The sequence below is a fragment of the Ctenocephalides felis genome, unplaced genomic scaffold, assembly GCF_003426905.1.
Source record: "Ctenocephalides felis isolate EL2017-DRISC unplaced genomic scaffold, ASM342690v1 CF-g0.4_SCAFFOLD_01886, whole genome shotgun sequence".
Classification (NCBI taxonomy): domain Eukaryota; kingdom Metazoa; phylum Arthropoda; class Insecta; order Siphonaptera; family Pulicidae; genus Ctenocephalides; species Ctenocephalides felis.
The window spans coordinates 85,905,746-85,931,001 of record NW_020538040.1 but is presented as its reverse complement, the minus strand read 5'-3'; the positions used below and the strand labels follow the sequence as shown (position 1 = coordinate 85,931,001).

Sequence of the window (25,256 nt, the reverse complement as noted above, 5' to 3'; positions counted from 1 at the left end):
TTGTGAACACAAAAAATAAATTCGTTTTCTTTTACATCCTACTATGCCTTGTTTTATATCAATATTAACTTCCCGTAGGGAGGGTCAATTGAAAAGTTCCAAATTGTTGGAACTTTCCGTACCTAAAATTGATTTGTTCAAATTTTTAAACTCAAATTTTTTTTTAAATTTGAAAAAATTAAATTTTTCGGAACTTTGAAATGTTTGAAAAAAAAGGATTATGAAAAGTTTGATTGTTTTTATTTCTTTAAATATTTTGGAAGTTTTGAACTTCTTAACATCCCGTAGGGTTAGTTATAGTAATCGAAATTCTACCAAAAATATGTTTCTGATCACGCACATACACACACACATACATAGATTTTTACAAAGTATGCCAAAATGTTCAAAAACCTTTAAAACGTAAAGATATATAAAAAATTCCATTTTTTTTGCGATTACTTTAACTTACCCTACGGGAAGTCAATACGACACGAGTAATAAATCGTGAAACAGTCAATTTGAACAGAATTGGAATAAGTTTAATTAGTAGCATGCAATTGATTATTTATTCACTGTAAAAAGTAAGTAAAATACTATTTATTTTGGGATATCTGTTCATTTCTCAATACTACATATTATTTACTATTACACAACTATTTACATGAGCAAACATTTACTACCCACTATCTCGATAGTTTTCGGGTAGATTACAAAAGCAGGCTTGGCAAATCTTGCCCGGATACGCTGAATCCATCCCCAAAGAGACTGCTTTCTTTCATAGAGATAATATTTCTTGGCCACGAAAAAGAGTCTCTGAATCACATGTTTTTTGAAAGCCTTCGGCATCAGCTGGCAAGAAAAAAAATTTATGAGAAGATTCATAAAGAGAAAATTCAGTGTCCCACTAACATACAACAATTACTATAAATATAGTCTAAAAATCATTAACCTTATAATACATATACATAAGGTGACCCTGTTTAGCCGGGACGGTCCCGCATTTCCACCCTTTGTCTCGAACTTTTCTAAAAGCAATATTTGTCCCGGATTTGGATCTTGTGTCCCGGATTGTCTTGGGTTTTGAAAAAGCATTTGATAATAAAAATACAACTACTCATCGAATATCTATAAATAATATGTATTATATTACAATACGACGCGTAAGCTTATGAATGGATACTTTATTAACATTTATTTTCGGTTTCACAAAAATTAACTGAAATTATGAAAACGTACGAACAAGTGTTAATTGTTTCAAGTTAATTATGAAGAAATTATATACATGGCTCAAAAGCGAAAAAACATATGTATCAGACAATATAAGATGTAATATAATATCATAGATAAAAAAGTGTACCTATTACATAAAATTAAATATTGAAATTCTTATTACTAAAAATGCACAAATCGAATTTAAAAAATAGATTCATTTTAAAAAGAACTGTTTTATTTAGCAAAACGACCCCCTCCCCCCTTTCATCACGGATTAGAATAACTAAAAATTGCTTTCCCAGTTTTGACTAAAAAAATATGGTCACTTTAATATATAATATTATAAATTAATGAGAATAATTTAGATATATAGTTTTAGATATTAAAAATTGGGATAACTTTGTATATATCTTTGTATTGGTATATTATTGCATGTAAGTTTCTTTGTATATTAAGTGTTGGCAAAAAAGATTTTATATCTGTTTTAATAATACATGCGTCTTCAGAGCATTTTTTATTCATATACTGTCCATTTGCCGCTATGAGATTGTATGATAAGTTTTTCCAAGATACTTGGTTCAGGAGTCTCCGGAGGCAAGTTGTCCTAGTTTTCTTTCATGTTTTCTAATTTTAATTAATTTCACTCTTGTTGATTAAATGTCTTTATTATTCAAAATAAGCATTTAATCTTCTAAAGCTAAAGCTACTTAAATACGATCATCAAAATTATGACACTGTCACTTATTTATATTCATATTTTTAATAAATATAAACAGAACTTAAATTCAAATTTTATGCAGCTTTGTATAGAGCACATCACAACCTATAAGTTATTTGACCTAATATTAATTATGTACATATGTTATTAAGCAGATAAATTATCATATATACCATGTTGTGTCATATGTCACATCAAGGAAAGATCTGAAAATCGTAATTTATAAAAACATAGTTCTGAAAATAAATTAATTTTGTAAGTGAAAAATGGCACATAGACACATAAATACAGTTGTAACAGACAAATTAATTTCTGTTATTGGAGATGAAGACACTTGCGTAGGCTTCTTACTGGGAGGAGTAGGCGAAATAAATAAAAAGCGACAACCAAATTTTATGGTAGTTGATAGATATACTCCTATCAGAGAAATAGAAGAATGCTTCCAGAAATTTTTGAAGCGTGATGATATTCACATAATACTGATCACCCAAAATGTTGCTGACTCAATTCGTCAGGTAATTGAGAGTAATAAATCTCTACTGCCTGCAGTGTTGGAGATTCCTTCTAAGGATCGTCCCTATGATGGATCCAAAGACTCAATTCTAAGACGAGCTAGAGGGATGGTTAGTGCTGCTGGAATGTATTTTTAAATGTTTCTGCAAGCTAAAGAAGATTGTACCTTTTATGTTAAATTTTGTATTGTTCATGGCATATTATTTAATTGTTATTATTTCTAGAGTATTTTATATCATTTCGGATGTGTAATTTATTTAAAATAAATGTGTTTGTAAAGAAGAAATTAGTAAATTTAAAATCAAATGAACAGCAACAAAATAATGTCAGTAAAATTTCCTATTTATTATTACTGTTTTTGTAATATATGTCATTTTTCTTTTTTCTCCATAGGCTTGCAAACGGATTCAATGTATTATTTCTAATTTTAAAAGGATTTAACTAAATAATAGCTTTATTATTTAACCAATCCAAAATACAAGTTTCTTGGGAACATTTCTTACAAAGATCACCTTAAAATGGTATTTTGGTATGTAACCAAAATTTTTGGTTATAAATGGTATATAACCTTAAAATGGTATTTTGTCAGAAATATTTATCAGCAGAGTTCGAATAATTAGCAATTTAATTTATCTCTTACAAAATAATAATAATTATTATTTTTTTATTTATTTATATATATACATTATTTTCATATCTCAGACAGACAGAGGTGCCTGGTATGACAGATCATGAAAACAATTTTCATATTTTATATATACATTTCATTTGACTATTTCATTAATATAATATCTATTATAATTAAAATATCTTTATTTAACTTAATTCACTTTATTATTTACTACTTTCTTACTGTTTACAAAGGTTTAGTTGGTCTTTTTTATCCACGTTATATGAAAAAACTGTTGAATTTATGCAAAAATAACAAATAATCTTATAAAACAATTAAATAATGCTTATTAATTAAAAAAAAAACTACTAATGAAAAAAAAATACTTTTACAGCTGAAGAATTAAGGTGATAGCTGATTACTTTCTTTCTTTTGCCTTTCACTTTAAAATCTTTAAAAACATTCATACTGTACTTGTTTTTAAGATCATATATTTGTAATTTACATAGGGTAGGGCGGGGCTAGTTGAGCAAATTTTTACTTAAACGGATGTAGCTCCTCAATGAAAAGTCTCAATAAATTGCTATACGGCTTATTGGATTTGTTGTTTATCGCATAACAAAAGTGTTAATACTTGTTTTTGGTAATAAGTAAAATTTAAAAGCTACAGCTGTTTGAATGCAAAAAGTCAAGTATGCTCAATGTACCCCATAGGTGGGGCAAGTTGAGCACTAAGAAAGTATAATGAAATTATAGGTTCAATGTCGATTAGTGAAATAAAATAAGTTTTTAATAACCAGTTCTATATTTATAGTCTTTATTGATAGAGGAAACAAAACTTATAGTAATTTGCTTTGAATAATTAACAATTAATTAACTTAGGAATTATTTTACCATTATATTCAGTATTTTTGTTTAAAATCATTATTTCTTTATATCATTACTCATAGACTTAGCTTAAATCTTAAAAATAATAATTAATTTCTGGAAGTTAATGGTAATTGTCTTAGTGACAGAACAAGTTTAGCAACTATGCTCAACTAGCCCCAACTCGGAATTTCAAAATAAAAGTGAGTTTATAAAAAAACCGTGATAATTATACCCAGAATCTCTGTGCATATTAAAAGTACTATAATTATATGGAAGAATAAAATTTACCTGGTTAAAAATAAATAACATTTGACTAAACCTGACGAAAACTCGTGATGAATTACTTTCTTACTTTTTGGTCTCAAAATAAACAAAACGCACTAGCGATCGCGGGATGTTTATTTCTCCCAAACCTCTATCTTTCCGCCATATAATGCCTAAACGGACGGTGAATAGTTTTCGAGATATTTTGATTGCTCAACTTACCCCTATGCTCAACTAGCCCCGCCCTACCCTACTTAATTTTCAAATATTTTCGAATTTCATTGAAAGACTTTTAAATCCTTGAAAACGGTTCAGTCGTTTTTGTGAAATCGTCGGCGAAAGATTTTGATGATTTTAAAAAAAGTTTTATCAAATTTGTTAAACTAAATCCATTTAGAATTTGTTGGTATAACGTGGACTAAACTTTTTTAAATTTGTGCAACCGTTTTTGATAAAACATCGGCAAAAGGTCAAATATATATAGGCTAATATAAACATACGCACATGCCTAATCAATTTTCGTTCAAACGATTCAGAATGACTGTAAATGTCGAAAAAACATAAAATTAGCAAATTAACATTGCGGCAAGTTTGCTATTACTACATTTAGTGTAGACCACTGAAATCTCTAAAACAAGTATAGTTAGAAACTTTTTAATAACAATATGTGTTAATTCTTACAATATTGCTATCAGGAGATAAACGACAATGCTCGAAAATCCATAACAAACGTATTTTCATTTATTAATAGTTTTTTTTTTAGATGCGAACACTGTTGTTTAGTTCACGAGACCTTAATATAATTTTTAAATCTACGTTATTTAATTGTTTTATAATATGTATTGTTAATTTTAGGTTAGATTCAATAGTTTTTTATATAACCTCTATAAAAGCTTACCCGTAGGTGAGGAAAAAAGGACCTACTGAATCTTTGCTTTAGGCAAAAGTGTAAACAATAAAAAAGTAAATTAAGTTAAAAAAGAGCCATTTTATAATGGACAAATTAAGAAAATAGTTCCAGCTCTGCTATAGAATAATTTTGACAAAATACCCGATCAATGTTATGTACCGTGTTATCTTTGTAAGTATGAAATTTATGTTTTGCATAAACCTTTTGTTATCCTGGAGTAGTTGAAAAGCTGTAAATGTACCGCATCAATTTTTTTTTGACAAATTCTGGCTTTGCAATAGTTTTGAACATGTACTTCCTATTTGTTCCATGAGCAATTGCATGTAATGTATTCTTTACAACCAGTTTACATTCCTAGTGACAATTTGTTTCAAAAAGTGATCATTTTCATAAATATTTAGAGGCGAATCGCGGACGCCAGTGCGGTGACACAGGTTTCTCGCTATGATGAACACCATACATTGAGCTTTGGGGAAATTACCAGACCTTTCAAGGAGGCTTGAACTGTTGAATTTGATAAATTTAAATTCAATATGATCTCATGTATTGTTATTGGCTGGTTTGTATTAACTAATGCCTTTCTCGGGTCTTTATCAGCTTCAACTGTTCTTCTTGAACGTGGTGCATCTTCGACATCAAAATACCCCGTACTAGTAACTAGTAACTATTATTTTCGTATTTAAAGTGACACCACCCAAAAACTGCTGCGAATTTTTCACACATAAACCTTAATATATAAGCTTTCAAATCATATAAAAATTATAGGGCTTCAGTGTGATGTTAGATTTAAAATAAATACAATTAATCCTTTTCGGACGTACTTTCATTTTATGATATTGGCCATGAAGGTGACAATCTTCATGGCATTGAGCTTTTACACGGGATGGTTGCTACCGCTGGTAGAGGGGGTAGCGGAGAGTTTGATAGGATTAATTGTATAGTTCCAAGAGTAAAGTCCGCGAAATAACGTAATGAATAATAAATAAATATATCTTCTTGCTCTTTCATTATAACTTAGTGACAAATCAGTGATTGTAATAAAAACAGAAACAAATGCATACAAATACAAGACAAATCAGTGTTTAATACAGTCGAGAGCTACAAGGGTTAAATTATAACTCAACAACCCGAATTAATCGAAGGAGAGTTTTAATAAATTATATAACTACGTAAAGTGTAAACAAATGCTCTGCGGTGAAATAACGAAGTGACTTCACGAACAATCTAGTATTGAAGTGTTTTACATACTTCATTGATCAGAATTAGTATTGATGGTTTTAACTATTTAAGCTTCTTATCAATGTTGACTGAAGTTTTAATATTACTTGTGTATAATGTGCTTACTTATATTTTACATATGTACTTAAACAAATATTCAAAATATACAATTTCTTTTGTACTCGTTCAAGCCGCATATAATTTATATCCTTATAACATATATATATATATCCTTATGATTAGCTGTATGCAATAAGTAATAAAATTTTTATTATCGTATGCCGCTAAAAGACACTAACAAAGACAAATAATAAAACCATCAAAAGTATCCTCTAAACGTGCCACTGTCGAAATTTATTGCCGGTAGCCCGAGAGTAACAATTTCGGCGGTCGTCTTTATTGAAAAAAACGATCGGCACATCCCGTCATGTACACATTTCTCACAATCAAAATGCATTAAAACATTTTTATTGTGACCACAAGTACTCGCACCTATATGGGAGAAGGACGTCGATGAAGACAATTTAGTCGACGAGTTGGTAAATTTTTACAGATTCATGTTTATAAAAAATTGAAATTAGGATTGAAATATTTTAAATGTTTGGGATAAATGTGAACATGTCTATACTAGTTTGCGTTTACATTACATATGAGGATAGGGCGGAGCAAAAAGATCCAATTTGACTGCAAGTAATTATGGATACTGTCTGAATCAAGATGAACTACATCACAACATATAACACGTACCTTAGGTAAAATTCCCAGTTAATTCCTAATTATAGAAATTTGTTCTTTTACTATTATTCTAAAATTTGTCATCTGTTTCTGGGCAAAATGGAACAGAGAGAAAGCAAACAAATGTAATTTTATTTTTGAAGGGACTTTACGAAATAATTGCTATAATGATCAACCAACGTAAAATATAAATTTTATGGGCACATTGTTGACAAAGATAACATTGCATATCATAAGGTGTTTCGTCAGAAATATTCATCTGCAGAGTTGGAATAACAAGTAATTTAATTTTTTTGTTGTAAAATGATTCTTTTAACTAAATTTACACTTTCATTTACTATTTTTTATTTAAAAATATTTTAAAAGTTTGAGAAACCATATTGGATTATTATTCCAATTAACTCGTATCGACTTTATATATGGGCAAAAAGACACAAAAAGCCCCATAAATGTTGTTTGCGCCACAACGACGTTAGATGGCACGAGCAGAATTCATTTGTCAGATTCAGACAATACTAAATCTCTGGCAATTCCGAAAGGAGAAGATTTGTATATAAGTGCTAATCATTTACTATATTATGTTCACTTGTTTGGTTCACTTGTTATTCCGTGAGAGTTTAAGTCTCGAAGTCTGGAACTCTCAGCTCACTTGGAATTGGATACATAGGAAGGAGTTGACTCCGAAACGCAATAAGGAACACTGATTAGAATTAATGAAAGGATTTAATCAAATGAAAATAGATAACTCAATGCAGATTGGTTCGAATCAAGTAAAATTGATTCGAATCACTTGAATCGAGTTGACACTCACTAGCTAGAAATATTGAAATAAACCTAACATAAAACTAGTTGGTATTGGTATTTTGCCTTGAGGCAAGTTACATGAACTTTTCGATATGTATAAATAATCAACTTAATCAGTGAAAAATAAGTTAATTTATGAGTGATAAAAAGTATCCCGAGTGGATTTATTACACATACTATTTGAAATCGAACGAACACGTTAACTCGGAGTATTTTCTAAAAGCAAATTTTTCAAATCAATATTTTTTTTTATAATTGAACTAGTTTCCGTAGGACTTCAATAGTTTAGTATGTTCATTAAGACCAAGTGCTCTATCATTATACCAAGTATATCGTTGAATTTTAATTTTAACAAACGTCAAATAAACTACTCGTTTTCTCAAACTTTGAATTTTTAAAATTAAACTACTTGTCGTAAGGCTTTAATATTTCAGTAGGTTCTATAGGACCATGATATATCCCGCCACAAAAAGTTTCATAAAAATCGGCTTAATTTTTTTTCAGCAGTTAATTGCAAAAAAACGGTTCGGTAGATTTTCATCTAAAACTAATCAGTATCATTCCCAACTAATATCTTTCGAACATTTTTTGAATTTCTAAAATCGATTCGGTAGAAGCTTAAATGTGAACGAAAAGTTTTTTTTCCAAATTGGTCTCATTCGATTTAGAACGGCTTGAAACGTCGAGAAAACATAAACATCCTTCGAGAAGTTAATACAGACTTTAAATTTTAAATTAGAAGTACATGGCTATGTGGGTAAGCCTCGGCGTTCAGTCACAAATTTCAAACCCCGAATAAAGTTTTGCCCAACTTGCTCGGATAAGTGATCCGTATCCAATTTGCAGCATTTTTTAACTTCCCGTAGGGCAAGTTATAGTAATCGCAAAAAAATCAAAAATGAAAATTTTTATATATCTTTACGTTTCAGAGGTTTCTGAACATTTTGGCATACCTTAGAAAAAATTGATGTATGTGTGTGTGTGTGTGTGTGTGTGTATGTATGTACGTGTGTGTATGTATATGCGGATACAAATTTTCGTCGACGATTTCGGGAACACGGATCAACCGATTTGAATAATTCAAAAAACATTCGATTCGTATTAATAAGGAGACGTGCTGATTAGTTTTTGGCGAAGGCAGGTCTATCCGTTCCAAAGATACGGGGCAAAATGTGCCGAAAACGGTAACTCAGTTTTTAAGAGAACGGAGCGTCCGATTTGAATAATTCAAAAAACATTTCACTTGTATTGACAAGATGAAAAATCGATAAGTTTCATGAAGGTAGGTCTAGCGGTTTCGGAGATATGGAGAAAAAAATAAAAAAATGAGCCATTTGGCGGTCAAAAATGATCATTAGACATATGCACATCAAATTATCAGATATTTTATAGAGATTTTAATAATAAGTATACATTTTGTTAACATTCCTATGGGTTCCGTACCAATGCTTATGCGTTAGACAGCGACGTGGCGCTTACGCGCTTTATATTTTGTCCCTATGTCTCCTATATTTTTTTTAAAAAAATTTTTTTTTTTCAAAAAAAAAAGAAAAAAAGTAATTTTTTGGCCATTTTATAGATTCTCAAAAATCTTATTTTTTCAAAGTAAATATTTTTCAAAAATGTTAATCGTTTTTAAAAAAATAATAATTTTTGGTACGGGAAGTTCCAGCAATTTGCCTTAAGGCACGATGCCTGAATTGCCTTAAGACAGAATTCCACTTACAGCTAGTTAAATATTATGGCAGCAAACAATCTTAAAGGATATAGAAAATTTTACCCCTTTCTTCCGGCTACTCTTTTTTATCGCGTCTCGTCTCATTGTGTCTGGCGTTCTCATATACCCACAGTAATCACATAGGTATGTGAATAAATACAAAATACATAGATATGATAATGTGTTCCTGATAGTGCGTCCTTCATATATTTCGTCACGTAGACGATGTTTGTGAGTGCGCATGATGGCATTTTCGATATCTGTGCGGCGATTATTGTCAACAGCCGTCAATACGCGCACAACATCGACTCTTGTAATAATAAAATCTGTACAAATCGTAAGCATGTCTAGTAGACGTGATTAGATGATACGAAGACGTGGAAAGTCATCGAAATCATTCATTGAGTTATTCTACAGACAAATAAGATTCGTCGCTGATAATTATATTTGTCTATGCAAGCGGGATCGTTTGAAATTGGCGCAGACTTTTTGTCTTTTAAGACAAATTTTATTTTTTTGTCAATTGTATTTTCTAACAGACTTTTTTAGGAAATTTATTTTAATCATTAACTTCCCGTAGGGTAAGTTCTACTAATCGATTTTTTTTTTTCATATATCTTTACGTTTCAAAGTTTTAATCATTTTGGCATACCTCAAAAAATGAATGTATTTGTGTGTGTATGTGTATGTGCATATGTGCGGATACAAATTTTTCTCGACGATTTCAGAAACACGGATCAACCGATTTGAATGACTCAAAAAACATTGGATTTGTATTGATGGACAGGCGTGGTGGTTAGTTTTTGGCAAAGGTACAGCCGTTTCAAAGACACAGAGCAAATATTGCAGAATAGAACTTAGTTTTTGGAAGAGCTTCCGATTTAAATGATTCAAAAAAAAAACACTGTACTTGTAATAACAACAGTTAAATTTGAGAGATAGGTCCAGTTTCGTAGATTTAATGAAAAATTTAAAAAAAAACAATTAGCAATGAAAAATGATCATTAACATTTGCATAATATTAGACATATCAGATATTATTAACTTTCCGTAGGGCAAGTTATAGTAATCGCAAAAAAATCGAAAATGAAAATTTTTATATATCTTTACGTTTCAAAGGTTTCTGAATATTTTGGCATACCTTAGAAAAAATGGATGTATGTGTGTGTGTGTGTGCGCGCGCGTGTGTGTGTGTGCGGATACAAATTTTCGTCGACGATTTCGGGAACACGAATCAACCGATTCGAATAATTAAAAAAACATTCGATTCGTATTGATAAGGAAACGTGCTGATTAGTTTTTGGCGAAGGCAGGTCTAGCCGTTCTGAAGATACGGGGCAAAAAGTGCCATAAACGGTAACTCCGTTTTTAAGAGAACGGATCGTCCGATTTGAATAATTCAAAATACATTTTATTTGTATGTACTAGGTGAAGAATTGATCAAATTTTCATAAAGGCAGGTCTAACGGTTTCGGAAATCTAATAAAAAAAAGTAAAAAAATGCCATTTGGCGGTCAAAAATTATCATTAGACATATGCACATCATAATATCAGATATTTTATGGAATTTTAACAATAAGTTTAAATTTTGTTTATACTCCTATGACCATTGTTTATCCGATAGACGGTGATGCGGCGCTAACGCGCTTTGACAGTTCGTCCCTATGCAGTTAAAGCAGTACGAATGCTTTGAAAAAAGTTCACAATTTCCAAAATATGTCAAAATAAAGAAACATTTTTTTTTTCAAATCTAATTTTTTCGAAGTAAATTTTTTTCAAAAATGTTAATCGTTTTTTAAAAAAATAATAATTTTTGATACGGGAAGTTTCAGCAATTTGCCTTAAGGCACGATGCCATGCGCCCTAGTTTTTTTTCAGTTTTTAAAAGAATTTTTTTTTAAAAATAACAATTTACCTTAAGACACGATGTCATGCACCACAATAAGTGATATAGATTATTTATATCATATGGATCAAATAGATTAATTAGACTATATAACTTTCAATAGAGCTTTGAACTATTAAAAGCTTTTAAACACACTGATATTTTAGTATTAACATATTATTAATTTTCATATTACATAACTATACATGATTGATGTTCATATTTAATTTTAGTTTAATTTTTCAAATTAAATACGTTTTTTTATAAATATGTACGTTATATGTTTTTTTTTTAAATTGTGTTTCAGTAGATTACTAAAGAAGACTCAAACTGGGATTAGAAACGTAAGAAAATCTATTGAAAAATTTTAATAGAACATATAACAATTATTTTATTATAGTATAACTTTACAAATCTCTTTAGAAGTTAGTTTTCAACGACATTTCAAGTCATTCTGAATGGTTTAATGCTAAAATTAGCAAAATTTAACAGCCAAAGTTAAAAAAGACAAAATGACAGTACCTATTATAAAAATTTAACATCCATTTGATGAAACTCTTTAAGTTCTCTCATTTGTTAGTTTTGAACGACGATCAGCCGAATCATTTCTTTATAATTGGCAGATAAGTGTTTTTTTTCACTTTCTTTGACCGTCTAATTGTAATTAACTTTTGAAAAAAAAATATTCTGATGAATTTACTAGTTTTTGTGTAGTGATAGAGTTCATGGTCTTACCAGGACAACCTAAAATATTATATTGATTATAAATTTATATTTATAATTATTTAATTTTATATTATAAATTTTATACATACTGCAATAATTCTTGAGTATTTATATTGTTCCCATTTGTTTACATTTTTCACGTTAGATGCTGACAGTCAATTTCTTATTAGATTCATGTATTTCTTATTAGAATTAACGAGTCAAAAATAATTCAGTTTCATAAAAATGTTTCACTGCCTTATCATTTGGAGGTGCAGTGTTTTTTATTTCCGCCTCAACATTTCATAAGAGACTTATAGTTATTTTATGGCACAAAAGTTGATTAAACATTTTTTATGGCTTATCATTATATATTTGACTTCAACACTTCCATCGTGTGCGTCTGCATCATGGCTAAGAGCGTAGAGAATAGATAAAAAAGTGTTTTATTTATTTATTAAATCTATAAACACTTGTTCAGTGATGGCGTGTATGAACATTAAGTTGTTTTTTCACGATATTGAATAAATGTATAATAATTTATTATAGATTGAACTATTATCAAAATAAAATAATTTAAAATTGTTAAAAGTGTAAAAAATAGTAATCGTAAGCACTTAGATATATTTTAAATTAATTAATTTTTACAGTAGGTTAGAGAGGGCTTAAAGGTCTACCACTGTTATCTCTAAAGCATGATATCTCGAAAACAAGTGAAGTAAAAAGCTTTTTAACAACAATATTTGAAAGTAGGGAGCAACATATGTATAACCAGCCATCACCTTGATTCTTACGAAGTTTCAGGAGATAAACGGCAATGTTTGAAAATTCTTAACAAAAGTATTTTCTTTCGTTGTTATTTGTTTCGGTTGTGAGCACTGTTGTTCAGTTTACGAGACCTTAATATAATTTCTAAGAATACGTGATATTAAGTTAGATTCAACATTTTTTTTAGCCTTTATAAAAGTTCACACCTGGATGGGGTAAAAAGGACCAACTAAACTTTTACCCTGACAAAGGAGTTATAAATAAAAAATAGCAAATAAAAAATTAAATTAAGTTAAAAAAGCAATTTTACAAGGGATAAATTAAATAAATAGTTAATCCAACTATGCTGATGAATGTTACTGACAAAGTACTAGATCAAGGTTATTTACAGTGGAATCTTTGTAAAAATGCACCCATGAAATTTATATTTTGCAATGGTTGAATAATGTAGCTATTATTTTGTAAAAATCCCTTTGAAATTAATATAAGACATTGGACCTTTTTGCTCCTTGGCTGTCTCAATTTATCCCGCCTATGAAGTAAAAAAGAACAGGTTTCAAATTTTTGAAAAACAGCAAAGAAACAGATTTCTACAATGATGGATTACCTGGGAGATTTACTGAATCTAGTCAGATAATTGTTTATTTGATAAGTGTTATTTGTTGTAGTATATAATGGGTTTGGTTTTCACAATGTAATTGCTCAAAGTCAAATTTGAGCTTTGTGCCCCGCTCTATCATATACATATATAATATTTTGTAATTCATTTAGTTATTCAAGATATGAAGATATTAACACTTTCGGGACGGCACCGATTTCAAAACAATCTCCTTTACCGGCTGTAAACTTTATTTCATTGTGTATGTTATGCAATTTGTTTGATAAAAATTTGTGGTCATTGAAGGACATACATTTTTAATATTAATTTATTTTTGATCATTTTATAAAGAATGGTGACGTTCAAAACAATTTCCAAAATGCATAGCTGGTTGATTTTGACATGTTTTACAATAAAATGTTGTTCGCCGCTTTCCTCCTAATGCTTTTCTGTCAGAACAGACAATACAATCCCTTTTTCTTTTAGAATTTAGAATATGCCACTAATTAGTCAGTATATTTGGTCATTTTTTTGCTGCCATAATAGTTTGTTTTTTCTATTATATTGTCTAATAATTCATTTATAAAATATAAAGTAAAATAATCTATTGGATGTATTATATTGCTTGGTATTTGTAGTCGGGGTGTTTGTTCATGTATGTCATACTCGATTATTGAAGGAGAATCGGCACATTTGCTAATGTCTACCCGCTCTTCACTTATTTTGTCGGACTTCTTCTTTTTGTTGGTTGGATAATATCATCATCACATTCATCACTATCATCGGTGCGAATAGTAATTTCGTAAAATTTGTCTGTATGAATGTCTATTTGAAACTCATCTTCACTACTGCTTAATTCACAAAATTTACTAGTCGTTTTGCCATATTTAACAGCGCTCGGTCGTTTTAAATATTCAAAAAAAGACCATATAGCAGAGAAAAAGGCTAAAAATACAACTAAAATAATTTAAAATTATTTTCAAAATACAATACTGTTTATCACTGCTATATGTAATTTATTCAACTTTTCGATACAAACTGAGTCATTGTTTATAAAATAACCTATGCCTCACAGGATATGTTTGTCCACTGAGGTGGACAGCCGTCCCCAAAGTGTTAAGCTGTGCTATTTGTGCCTCATTAAAATATGAATACTCTGTATTTTTACAATGAGTATGTCATGATTATATGTTGATACGACTGTAATGACAAACTTTATCGCCTTTAATTTTTTTAAAATATTATTCACATATGAGCATATATTAATCACAGATATAGGTACACAGAAAGGTTAAGTTCCCCCTCATTATCAATTTATCCCATAACTTCGCATATCTCGCATTGCAAAATGAAGCTGTTTCAGAAAATCCGTAACAAGTTTGTTGTCTATAAACAAATGTCATTCAATATGCATCTGATTGTGATGGTGAGCCTCGTGAGCAAGCGACCTTAAGCGCGTGTATAAGTGTTCCTTTGTGTGCGAGCCTCTATCTTCGCTCATAGTATTTCTCGGCGTTGTGTAAGTCGATCTCGCCTGTCCCTTTTAATACTGTGGGAAAATCGGGCAGGTGTCCCGCCGCTCGGGTGTAACTGCATTACTTTGTATGTCTTTGAGCGCTCCATAAATGCTCTCTCCTTGTATAGGTGCAAAGTAACTGCATCGACAACGCTATCATACGAAATATAGTGTTGGTTTTAGTTTTTTTTCTTAGACTTTTTTAATTTATCAATTTTACCGAACACAATTTTCCGTTCACTTACGATACTGTTACACGGACTGTAACAGTATAGTGTCGGTGTAAAACTAGCTGATCAGGTCCAGGCGCGAGGGATGACGAGAATGGACCAAGCGGTACCAGAGGCTATGGGGATACTGGCTAATTGGTTTTTAATTGATACTGACGGTGAAAGTAATAAAATGGCAAATGATAAGAATATATTGAGAGACCACAACTCATATCGATATACATTGATATATCGATGTACTATTGATGAAACAAGCGCAAGATAACTAGTGAGCATCAAATATAATTTTGTTGTAATTAGCATAATTCAAAAGGCTATACAATGTTGCATTATATTGTTATGAAAATAAATGTGGAATTATTGTTTAAACGTTTAGAGGGTAATCGCAAAAAAATCGAAAATGAAAATTTTTATATATCCTTACGTTTCAGAGGTTTCTGAATATTTTGGCATACCTTAGAAAAAATGAATGTATGTGTGTGTGTGCGTGTGTGTATGTGTGTTCGGATACAAATTTTCGTCAACGATTTCGGGAACACGGATGAAGCGATTTGAATAATTCAAAGAACATTCGATTCGTATTGATAAGGAGACGTGCTGATTAGTTTTTGTTAATCTTTTTTTAAAAAAAAATTTTGTTACGGGAAGTTCCAGCAATTTGCCTTCAAGCACGATGCCATGCGCTCCACTAGTTTATGATCATTTCCAGTATATAAAAAACAAGTACCTCATCGTGCCTCAAGGCAATTTGCTGGTACTTTCCGTACGGTAATTTAAAATTTTTAGAAGCTTTATTTTTTTTTAATTTGGAGATAGATTTATCAAAAAAAAATTAAGCATTTCTAAATCATTTGAAAACATTTTAAAAATTTAAATTTATTTGAAAGCAAGAAATAATTTTTTTTTTTAATGTTTTGAAATTCTTAGAAAATTTTTCAAAATTTTGGAACCACTGGACTCAGTTTTCTCAAAAACTAATCTTTTCTTCACACCGTCAACACAAACAAATTGTTTTTTTAATCATTCTAATCAAATTATTAAATTTGTTCAAACATTATAAATCTTGGTACGAAACTCAAAGAAATAGAAAAAATTGTACTCAATATTAAATTCTCTATTAAATATCTGATACTTGTTCTGCATATGCCTAATAATCATTTTTGACCACCAAATGGCATTTTATTTATCTTTTTGGATCTCCAAAATCGTTAAATCTGTCTACCCAAGAATTTAATTAATTCTTCATTCAGTCAATACAAGTGAAATGTTGTTGGAATCATTCAAATTGGTCGCTCCTTTCTGTCCAAATATAATTGTCATTTTTTGCACTTTTTGCCCCGTATCTTCGAAACGGATGAACCTACCTTTAATCAATAGAAATTGATAGTTTTCGAATAATTCAAACTGGTTGATTTGTACTCTCGAAATCGTCACTCATGCGCATATGCATATCTACACACACCAACACACATCAATTTTTTATATAGTATGCTAAAATGTTCAAGAGGTCTTGGTTGTAAAGATATTAAAAATGGTCAATTTCGAATTTTTGCGATTACTAATTTATGCTGTAAGAAGTTAATAAGCGCGGACCACAAGTGTCAACCAAAATTTGTGGAATTTTGTAATTTTGAATTTTGGAAGTTTTCAAAGACCAAATTGTGACTGTAGATATTTCCTTCAAGGAATTCATCGAACTTATGAAATAAGACCATTTAATACAAGCTAAATTGAAAACAAAATCAATGTTATTAATATAAAATCAGACCCAAAAATACTGAAAGAACTTCTATCAAAATATTTACTATTCATCTCAACGCTACTTAATTTAATAGTTAATTATATCTACTAGCAAATTAATAAACCATTAGTAATAAAAAGTAATATAACTGCATACTTATTTCTTTTTCTAATAGATATAAATGCAATTTATTTTATTAATTGCATATTATCTACGAGTCTGATTAAGGTATGCATTATTTAAAATGCTGGAATTACTCTTGTATTCCATTATAATTGTTATTTTACCTACAAAAAAGCAAAAACTCATTCTAATTTACTTTGATTTGTGATCTGAATATGCCACTTTTTGACATATTTCCAATAATATAAAATATACAAGTTGTCAAAATTTGAATAATTTTATGTTCTATATAAAATGCCAGGTTTAAACCATCAAGTTTTTAATATACATTAAATTACTAATTGCAATTAGTAAGGAGTCGTTTATTAATAACAATGTTTAGTTGAGAACGGTCAATTTACACATTAAACATATATACAAAAAGTAATATATATGTATGCACATACATACTATTTCAAGTTTATGCAAAATTAGAATTTCTGTTTCTGGCAAAAATAATCGTTTATTTTTCAGATTGTATATTTAGTTTTACAATGCATATTATTATGCGATTGTTTATTATAAACTATATAATTGTTTAGATTGATTTAGAATAAGATTGTTTATTATGAACTATATAATAATTATTATAAATTAAAATATTACCAGTATCATTAATAAAAACTGAATAATTACAGGACGCGAAGTTTTTATTTGATCAGTTAAATATTAATTATTACATTTTTCATTTTTTATTCAATTTCCACAGCTTAATTTTACTATTTTTTCCCCCAAGTATCAGTAAATATAGGTCTAGATAGAATTTTCTGAAACATAAACCCTATATAAGTATTTAAAATAATCTATAAAACAAATTGCTTTTAATGAATTTACCAAGAATGCCATACAAAGTCTTATAATAATTTTGATCTAGAGCGCCATAGATGCATTTCAACGAATGTGCTGCCTGAAATAATAAATGCGATTGTTAATCGTTACATATCAAGTATTAATTTCATATACGAAATAATACATTCTAACTTCAAGTTTAATAATACTGGCCGAAAATTTAAAGTTAGTTTATCAGTTCTAATTTAAATTTAATTAATCTTAATTTACTTACATCTCCACATACGTCGCTCACGAAACTACAGTTTGTCCTAGTTACACTTTTTTTTTTTAATTTTAGAATAATTTTTCAATTTTTTTTGAGGTTTTTAAGTTTTGCTTTTTTTGTAAATGATTTGTATAAAATTTGTTTTTTGAAATTGAGCTTAGCTACTTGATATTTTTGTTTTTATACCATTTGATTAATTCTTTTATTCTAATAATTTATCCCATGCATACATCCATTTTTTCTACAGAATATTAAATTTAGAATACAATTTTTTCAAAATACAAATAATTATCAGTTTAATTATTAAATACGAATTCGAAGTTATTTAAGTAAAGTTAAAAATTTCTTATTTATTTTACTCACATCATATACTAATACTTAATCGTATTCTTCCATAATTTACAGAAAATAATATTAAGTTAATAATATTTAGTACTTTATTAAACTTTGAGCCTTTGAAGGACTAGTATTGTTATTTAAGAAGTTTTAAAGTATATTTATTTCTATGGTAAATTTATAGTTTTTATTGGTCTCGCTTACTGTATTATATTTTTTCTTATAAAACAGCTTAATTTACTCAAACTTATCAATATTTACGTAAATGTACAGAAAATCAATATAACATATATAAAGTAGAGAAAGCTGTCCTCCTATATAACATAGTTTATAATATAAAGATAATATTTTGCAAGTGTAGCAGTTTAGATTTTTATACTTTTATCACACTATGAGATCATTGCCTTGCTTTAGATATTTTAATGTTTTTGTTCTTATACTTGACTTTGTTATAATAAGTAAAAATAGCTTAATGAAATTTTACCTCCATTGATTCTTATAAGACCAATTGAAAATATACTTGAATAGATTCTACCACATGATTACTCACAGTGTAAGTAGATAATTCCTTTTTTGACTTTTATTAAGCTTATTTGTAATATACAAAAGCAATATTTTTTAAATTTCAAACTTATACTTACTCTCTGGCCCAAAAAGTGTGAGTAGAATATGATAGTGTTTATAACAATTCCAAATATGTATCTATTCAACAAAAATAAATATAATTAGATTAGTGAGCACTTAATGAAAGTTTGAGTCTTCGATTGACTAGAAGAATTTTTAATTAAAATGAATTTTATAAGATGTCTCTCAGTTTATTTATTGTTAACAAAAAGTGTCTCTCGGTTATATTTATAAATGCTCCTACTACGTGCAATAATTTGATTACAAATTAACAGAAATAATAATAGCTCAGAATCGTTCGCACTCATAATTGGAAGATTCTTCAATTTGCATATAGATTGGTAGAAGATTATATCAATTAAATCTATGTTGACATATTCGTAATGAAGGACTGCCTTTACATGTCATGTACTATAAATGCAGATAATGTTAAACAGCAACATGTTATTCATGGCCACGACTTGTTCTTATTTACGATATTACAAGAGTAAACTTTGTATTACAAGATGTTAAATTTACTTAGGTCTAGAGAAAAATGAGAAAATTCAATATGAAATGACGGCTTCGCTAGGAAACGAGTTGCATCTAGCTGTATTCTCAGTGGTAGAAGTTGATGTTAAATTATGCAAGTATTCTTAATGAGCCAATTTGCTTGTTAATGAAAAGTCAGTTTGTCTGTGACAGTCGTTTTTTCCTAAACTAAAAAAATAAATGTGCTGGACTTCAATGTGATAAAAATCTTATTTAATACGATGTCAAAAAAACATACATTTATAATTTGCCATAGCGACAACATCAAGAATGATCTTTTTTATTTGTGCGTGTTGCATCTAATTCCTTTGACGTACCTTAGGCAAAATGAGGGTATGTATGTGAACAGGTATTTGCACTGCATATCTATGTTTAAATTTAGTATTTTTAGCAAGAGAACGATTAACCAATTTAAATGTCTTATTTTGCCAAATTCCAAACGTTTGTGGCAAAAATTTAGTATTCAACATTCTGTACATATAAATTTATTCGTGGTTTAATTAACAGACTTTATAAACATGCATATTCCAACAAATAGAAAAAAAGGATAATTTATGAAATGTACAATTTCATATTTTTGAATGCAGCTTTTATTATCAAATTCAGAACGTTATCATTTTATCAAAATTATCTTAAAATTATTTATATACTCTTTACACTTTATTAAAACTTGTATGTATAATATTTAACACATAATTTATAAAGTTATTGACATTATTTTTATTATTCCATTAAGGAATTGAAATAAAATCGATAAAATTTTCAAAAAGAAACTTTATTATTACCAAAAAAATGGTTTATATTTTTTAAAAGTTCTGTTGCAAATTCCTGCATCATATGTTGATATTTTCAAAATAATTTAATAACATTTTCAAAATTTCGGAGCTTCAACAAATCTCAAATTTTCAAACAAAATCATCATAATTCAAATTTTCAAAATAAAATGTACTAATTTGAGTCTTTGGTAAATAAATGTTTAGACTGCAAATTGATAGACCTTGCAACCCACGAGTTGCTGCCGAACTTTTCTTGTTACCTAAAGGATCAGATATACTTATTTAGGCAATCATATAATTATAGAAAAAAAAATATTTAAAATAATAATTTAAACCTAAATTTGATTAAATATTTAGACAATATAAACATTTAAGTTTATAATGCTAACTTGGTAAAAACTTATTTAAAACCGGTGGTTTATTGAATAATTTTATTATTGCGTTTTCTTGAATTACTAAATATTGCGGAATTAATGACCGCATTACACATTATAATAAAAATTATTTCTGATGGACCAGCGATAGGGTAATCAGTACAGACGTGGCCTAGTACCAAGTTTGTTGGTTCGATTTCAGCTACGGCCAAGTCTATAATCTCAAGTGAAAATTGCCCAACGTGGATACAGCTGCATATATAATCGTAAAATGCCAATAAATACTTCGAGTATAGTAAATTAGTCACAACTGGATTGGGCAACTACTTGGTTGCCTCCATTCAAAAAATGACATATAATAACCTCAAAACTAGTTCTAAATGAGTGGAAAACAACCCAAACACTCTGGCCAGAAAACTATTGTAGAAGCACGGCATAGAACGTCTGAAAAAAGCGCCCACTGGATAAATTATTATAGTTACAATTACTTTAATATTTAATTTTATTTATTATTTTTTCCCCAATTTCTCTTCATATGACAGCAATTTAATTTCATTTATTTATCAATACATAAATGGCTTATTAATGAGTAACCTTTTAGAATAGATGTTATTTATGCCCCCAAAATTACTGAATGTCTTTGTTTGTATAAGACAGATCAGAATTTGTATAAGACAGATCTTATGGATAAGAAAGATGTTGGGCCAGTGGTGGCGATATCGGTTAGAGCGGGCCTAGCACCAACTAGACCCAGGTTTGCTGGTTCGATTCCCGCTACCGCCAAGCCTGACATCAGGCAACTTTGATGTCAAATTTCCACTTGGGGTTATAGATCACAATATAATTCCAAGGGGAAATCGTCCTTCGTGGACATAGTTGCATCATTCAATCATATGTAAACTATTAGACGTAAGAGCTAATATTTAAAACCCCACACATAGGAGAATGGTAAACCAATGGGTTGCCTCTCATAACAATACCTTAGGTGATCGCAATTAATAAAAGAAATATAAAAATTCTGAATGTCCTAGTATGACAGTTTGTTAATAAATGTATAATATATCAATCATAGAATCATACATAGAAAATATCAGATTATAATATATTTATTTGTTGGTTCGTTTGGTAGGAAATAGAAAATATATGAAAATTTAAAATATTCTTTTTTGGTTGGGTATCGACTATATGTTCATGATATGTTTATGAAAGCAAAGAACAGCAATGTAATTGTAACCAATAAATAGTTCTTATATAGTAGAAAAAATTTATGAAGTAATTACAAGATATACTAGAGCAATCGTAAGATCATTGAATCGAGGTGGGCGCCGCGAGTAGGCGAGCGCGGCTCCGCGTTCGCTTTAACCCTTCTGCTCGCAGGCAAAGTCCCTTTAATGAACTCCGTAGATCTTGTACACCTGTTGCCCGCTTCCACGTATCTATTGTACAGTCGCTCTCGGCTAGGATTCCTATGAAACAGGTGCGCGGTGTCTTCGTACCCTCGTAAATAACCCATAGAAGAACATCAGGTTCTAATTGGTATCCGGCTAGAGTCCGGCGTGAATCCAACGCACCTTGTGCCAGTGATTTCTTTCTGTTGTCTCGTCTTGTTTCTGTCGCTTTTCTTGTTGGTTTCTTTGTTAATTCATCTCGTCGGATGACGGAGCGATGCTGTTAAAGAGATAGAAACAAGCAATTGAGGAGGAGATAACTCTTATTCTTTTCTGGACGTCATGAAGTTGATTTTCATTTCCTCTGCGTCCGAAAGGAAATGTGTATTTATGATAATTGCGCTTTTGTACCGAAATCAGAACACCTGCGGACAATGATAGATTTGAATGTGATCTAGTATTTGACACCTAACGGATTAAAAGTTTTAGCTTGACGTATACATATATATCTTTAAAACAACATTTATTCCATATAAAATTTATAACTCTAATATATATGTGTATGTATGTGTTAGTGTGTTAGTAGGGAAAATACGGGCAAAAGGGTTTATATAGACAAAATATCTTTTCATATATCAAATATCAGTGTCAGTATCAGTGACCTCATTCAAAATTTGGCTAGTTTTAATAAGGTTTCCGCGACTGTATAACATGAAAAAAGCTATAATAATAATTCTGTCAGATGTTGAGCGTCATTGCCATAAGTTTTGTTGGAGTAATCAGTTCAAATGGGTATTTTGCTACAAAAGTTCATTTTGAGGTTTGTTTTCTCATGTTTTCTGGGGATTTATTTATTTCTATTAAAATCAATAAACTCACGTCAGTTTTATTGATATCGCCATTTTATTGATATCGCCAGGTATTGAATTGTGATTCTTTATTATTTTTGTTCACTTTCGGATAAAATGACTCATACTAACAATAAGGACAATATGACATAGTACTATTTCCAAGAACTACAAGGTAGTTCATTCGAGGTCAAAAAAAAATAGAATTGAAACCTTTAAAAAGATATTGGCTTTTAACTTTTACTCTAACTACTTCTAATAGCAATATGTTCCCAAGTGAAAATAGCCCTTGCCCGGCATTGCTGCACCAATAAAAAGGCAGCCCCATTAGATTAACTCTAATAACAAAATCATCAAATATGGATGGATTAACCATTGGATTACCATCTAAAAAATAAGAAGTAAGGAGAAGTTTCAGCCCAACAGCTCATAGGACGTAAGGTTCTGATTGCTGTTAAAGGAAAAACTACTTCTAAAAACAGATCAAAGAATCCACCAGTAAAAAGTAAAGACTGATATTTGTTTAAAATGTTTTTTTTTGCCGTCCTTAGCCAGGCGAAGGCTGTTTACGATATATGAATTATTCTCTTTGGGCTTTCTTAAAAAGTAGCACCTCAGAATGTTCTTACTATATGTCATTTTGCCCATATTTAACTCTAAACAGTCATCATAGATTTAAAAAAACAGTTTCGTGGGCCGGGTTTGCATAAATATGCAAATATTCACAATAACTCATAAAGTTATCGTACCTTGGTCGAGGTTGGGATCGAACCCGGGACTAGTAATCTAGCCCACGTCGTTACTGATTATTTAGTTATGGGTTACATAGCTTTAGTAATTAATCATAATAATAACAATTTAAATCAGAAAACTATTTTGAAAAAGTAATGATACAAATTACAAATATCGCGAACAAAATTGGTTTTATATTGATGCTAAATTGACAATTATTGAGTTCAAAAATATTGTTCATGATCAATTAATCTTTTTTTTACATGTAATGAATTAGTGCAATCATCTCCAATTTTATCTTGTATAACTTTATCAATAAATTTTATTGCACGCTGCTTTATGAAGTCGTATCACATTGCGTTTATAGAAGCCTGTGATTCTTGCCTACATATTAATAAAATGTTTAATGTGAATCTGATGTACATTAATTGATATATAAAGAGTAAAAATCTATAAATAAATACATGGTGTGAGTTTCTAAGAAAATGCATGTTTTCATACGGTTCTACATCATTATCTACTTAACAACATGTTTTGACGCTCTGGATAATCGAGCAATTTTATTTGCATATTCATGAAGCGTAAATATATAGGTAATACGTTCGCGACGTCTCATTTTCAAGCGTAATCTCAGAGCACGGATGCTTTCGGCTATCGACTCTTCGCAATTTTACACCTAAACTCGATTATTGAGACATTTATTTTTTTCTCAGACTGTTAATTTTGCGACAATATTCGATATAATGCCAATTTTGAAACTCACATTCGAGCCTGAAAAAAATTCTCGCGTGTATTGTGACAATTAACGGATTATCGAAATAAATGCAGATCTAATGGCATTTATTTTTTTATAAGACTGTTAGATCTGCGACAATGTTTAATCATTTGTCACCATTTTTAATACGTGATTCAACTTAAAGCCCGAAAAAAATTTTCGCGTGTATTGGAACAATTAAATGATTGTTGAATTAAATGCAGCTTCTGCTGATAATAGAGCAGTTCAATTTTACCATAAAATTAGAGCAACATATTTTTATTTCTTTTTTTATTTGATATAAACAAAATTTCATAAAATTTTATTCATTGAAAATTATGAGCTTTTAAGTGCAACCTAGAGCTTTGGCGAAACTGTGACCATTCATCGGTTATTGTGGTTTTCATCAGTTTTGTTTATTTAAACTTTGGATCCAGAACCGTAAATAACATTTCTAGGACCACAGTGGAAAATAATGACACAATTGCCTCAAGTTTCTAGAATTAAAATTATTTATTTATTTATTATAAATATTATATTTATTATTTTAAACTATGAATTTAAAATTTTCAAAATTGGTCGATTTTAATTATAAATAAATCATTATTTATATTATTTATCAATTATTTAAATCTAATTATAATATCAAAATATTTAATTTCATATTTCAGTTATAAT

The 25,256-nt window shown here is 29.4% G+C and overlaps 1 protein-coding gene across 1 annotated transcript; it reads left to right on the top strand.

Annotated features, from left to right (window-relative positions):
• Positions 1-2,178: 2,178 nt before the first annotated feature.
• LOC113375470 (V-type proton ATPase subunit F 1-like) lies at positions 2,179-2,562 on the top strand. The gene has a single exon (XM_026615404.1). The coding sequence runs from the start codon at positions 2,179-2,181 to the stop codon at positions 2,560-2,562; it is 384 nt and encodes a 127-aa protein (XP_026471189.1).
• The last annotated feature ends 22,694 nt before the right edge of the window (positions 2,563-25,256 follow it).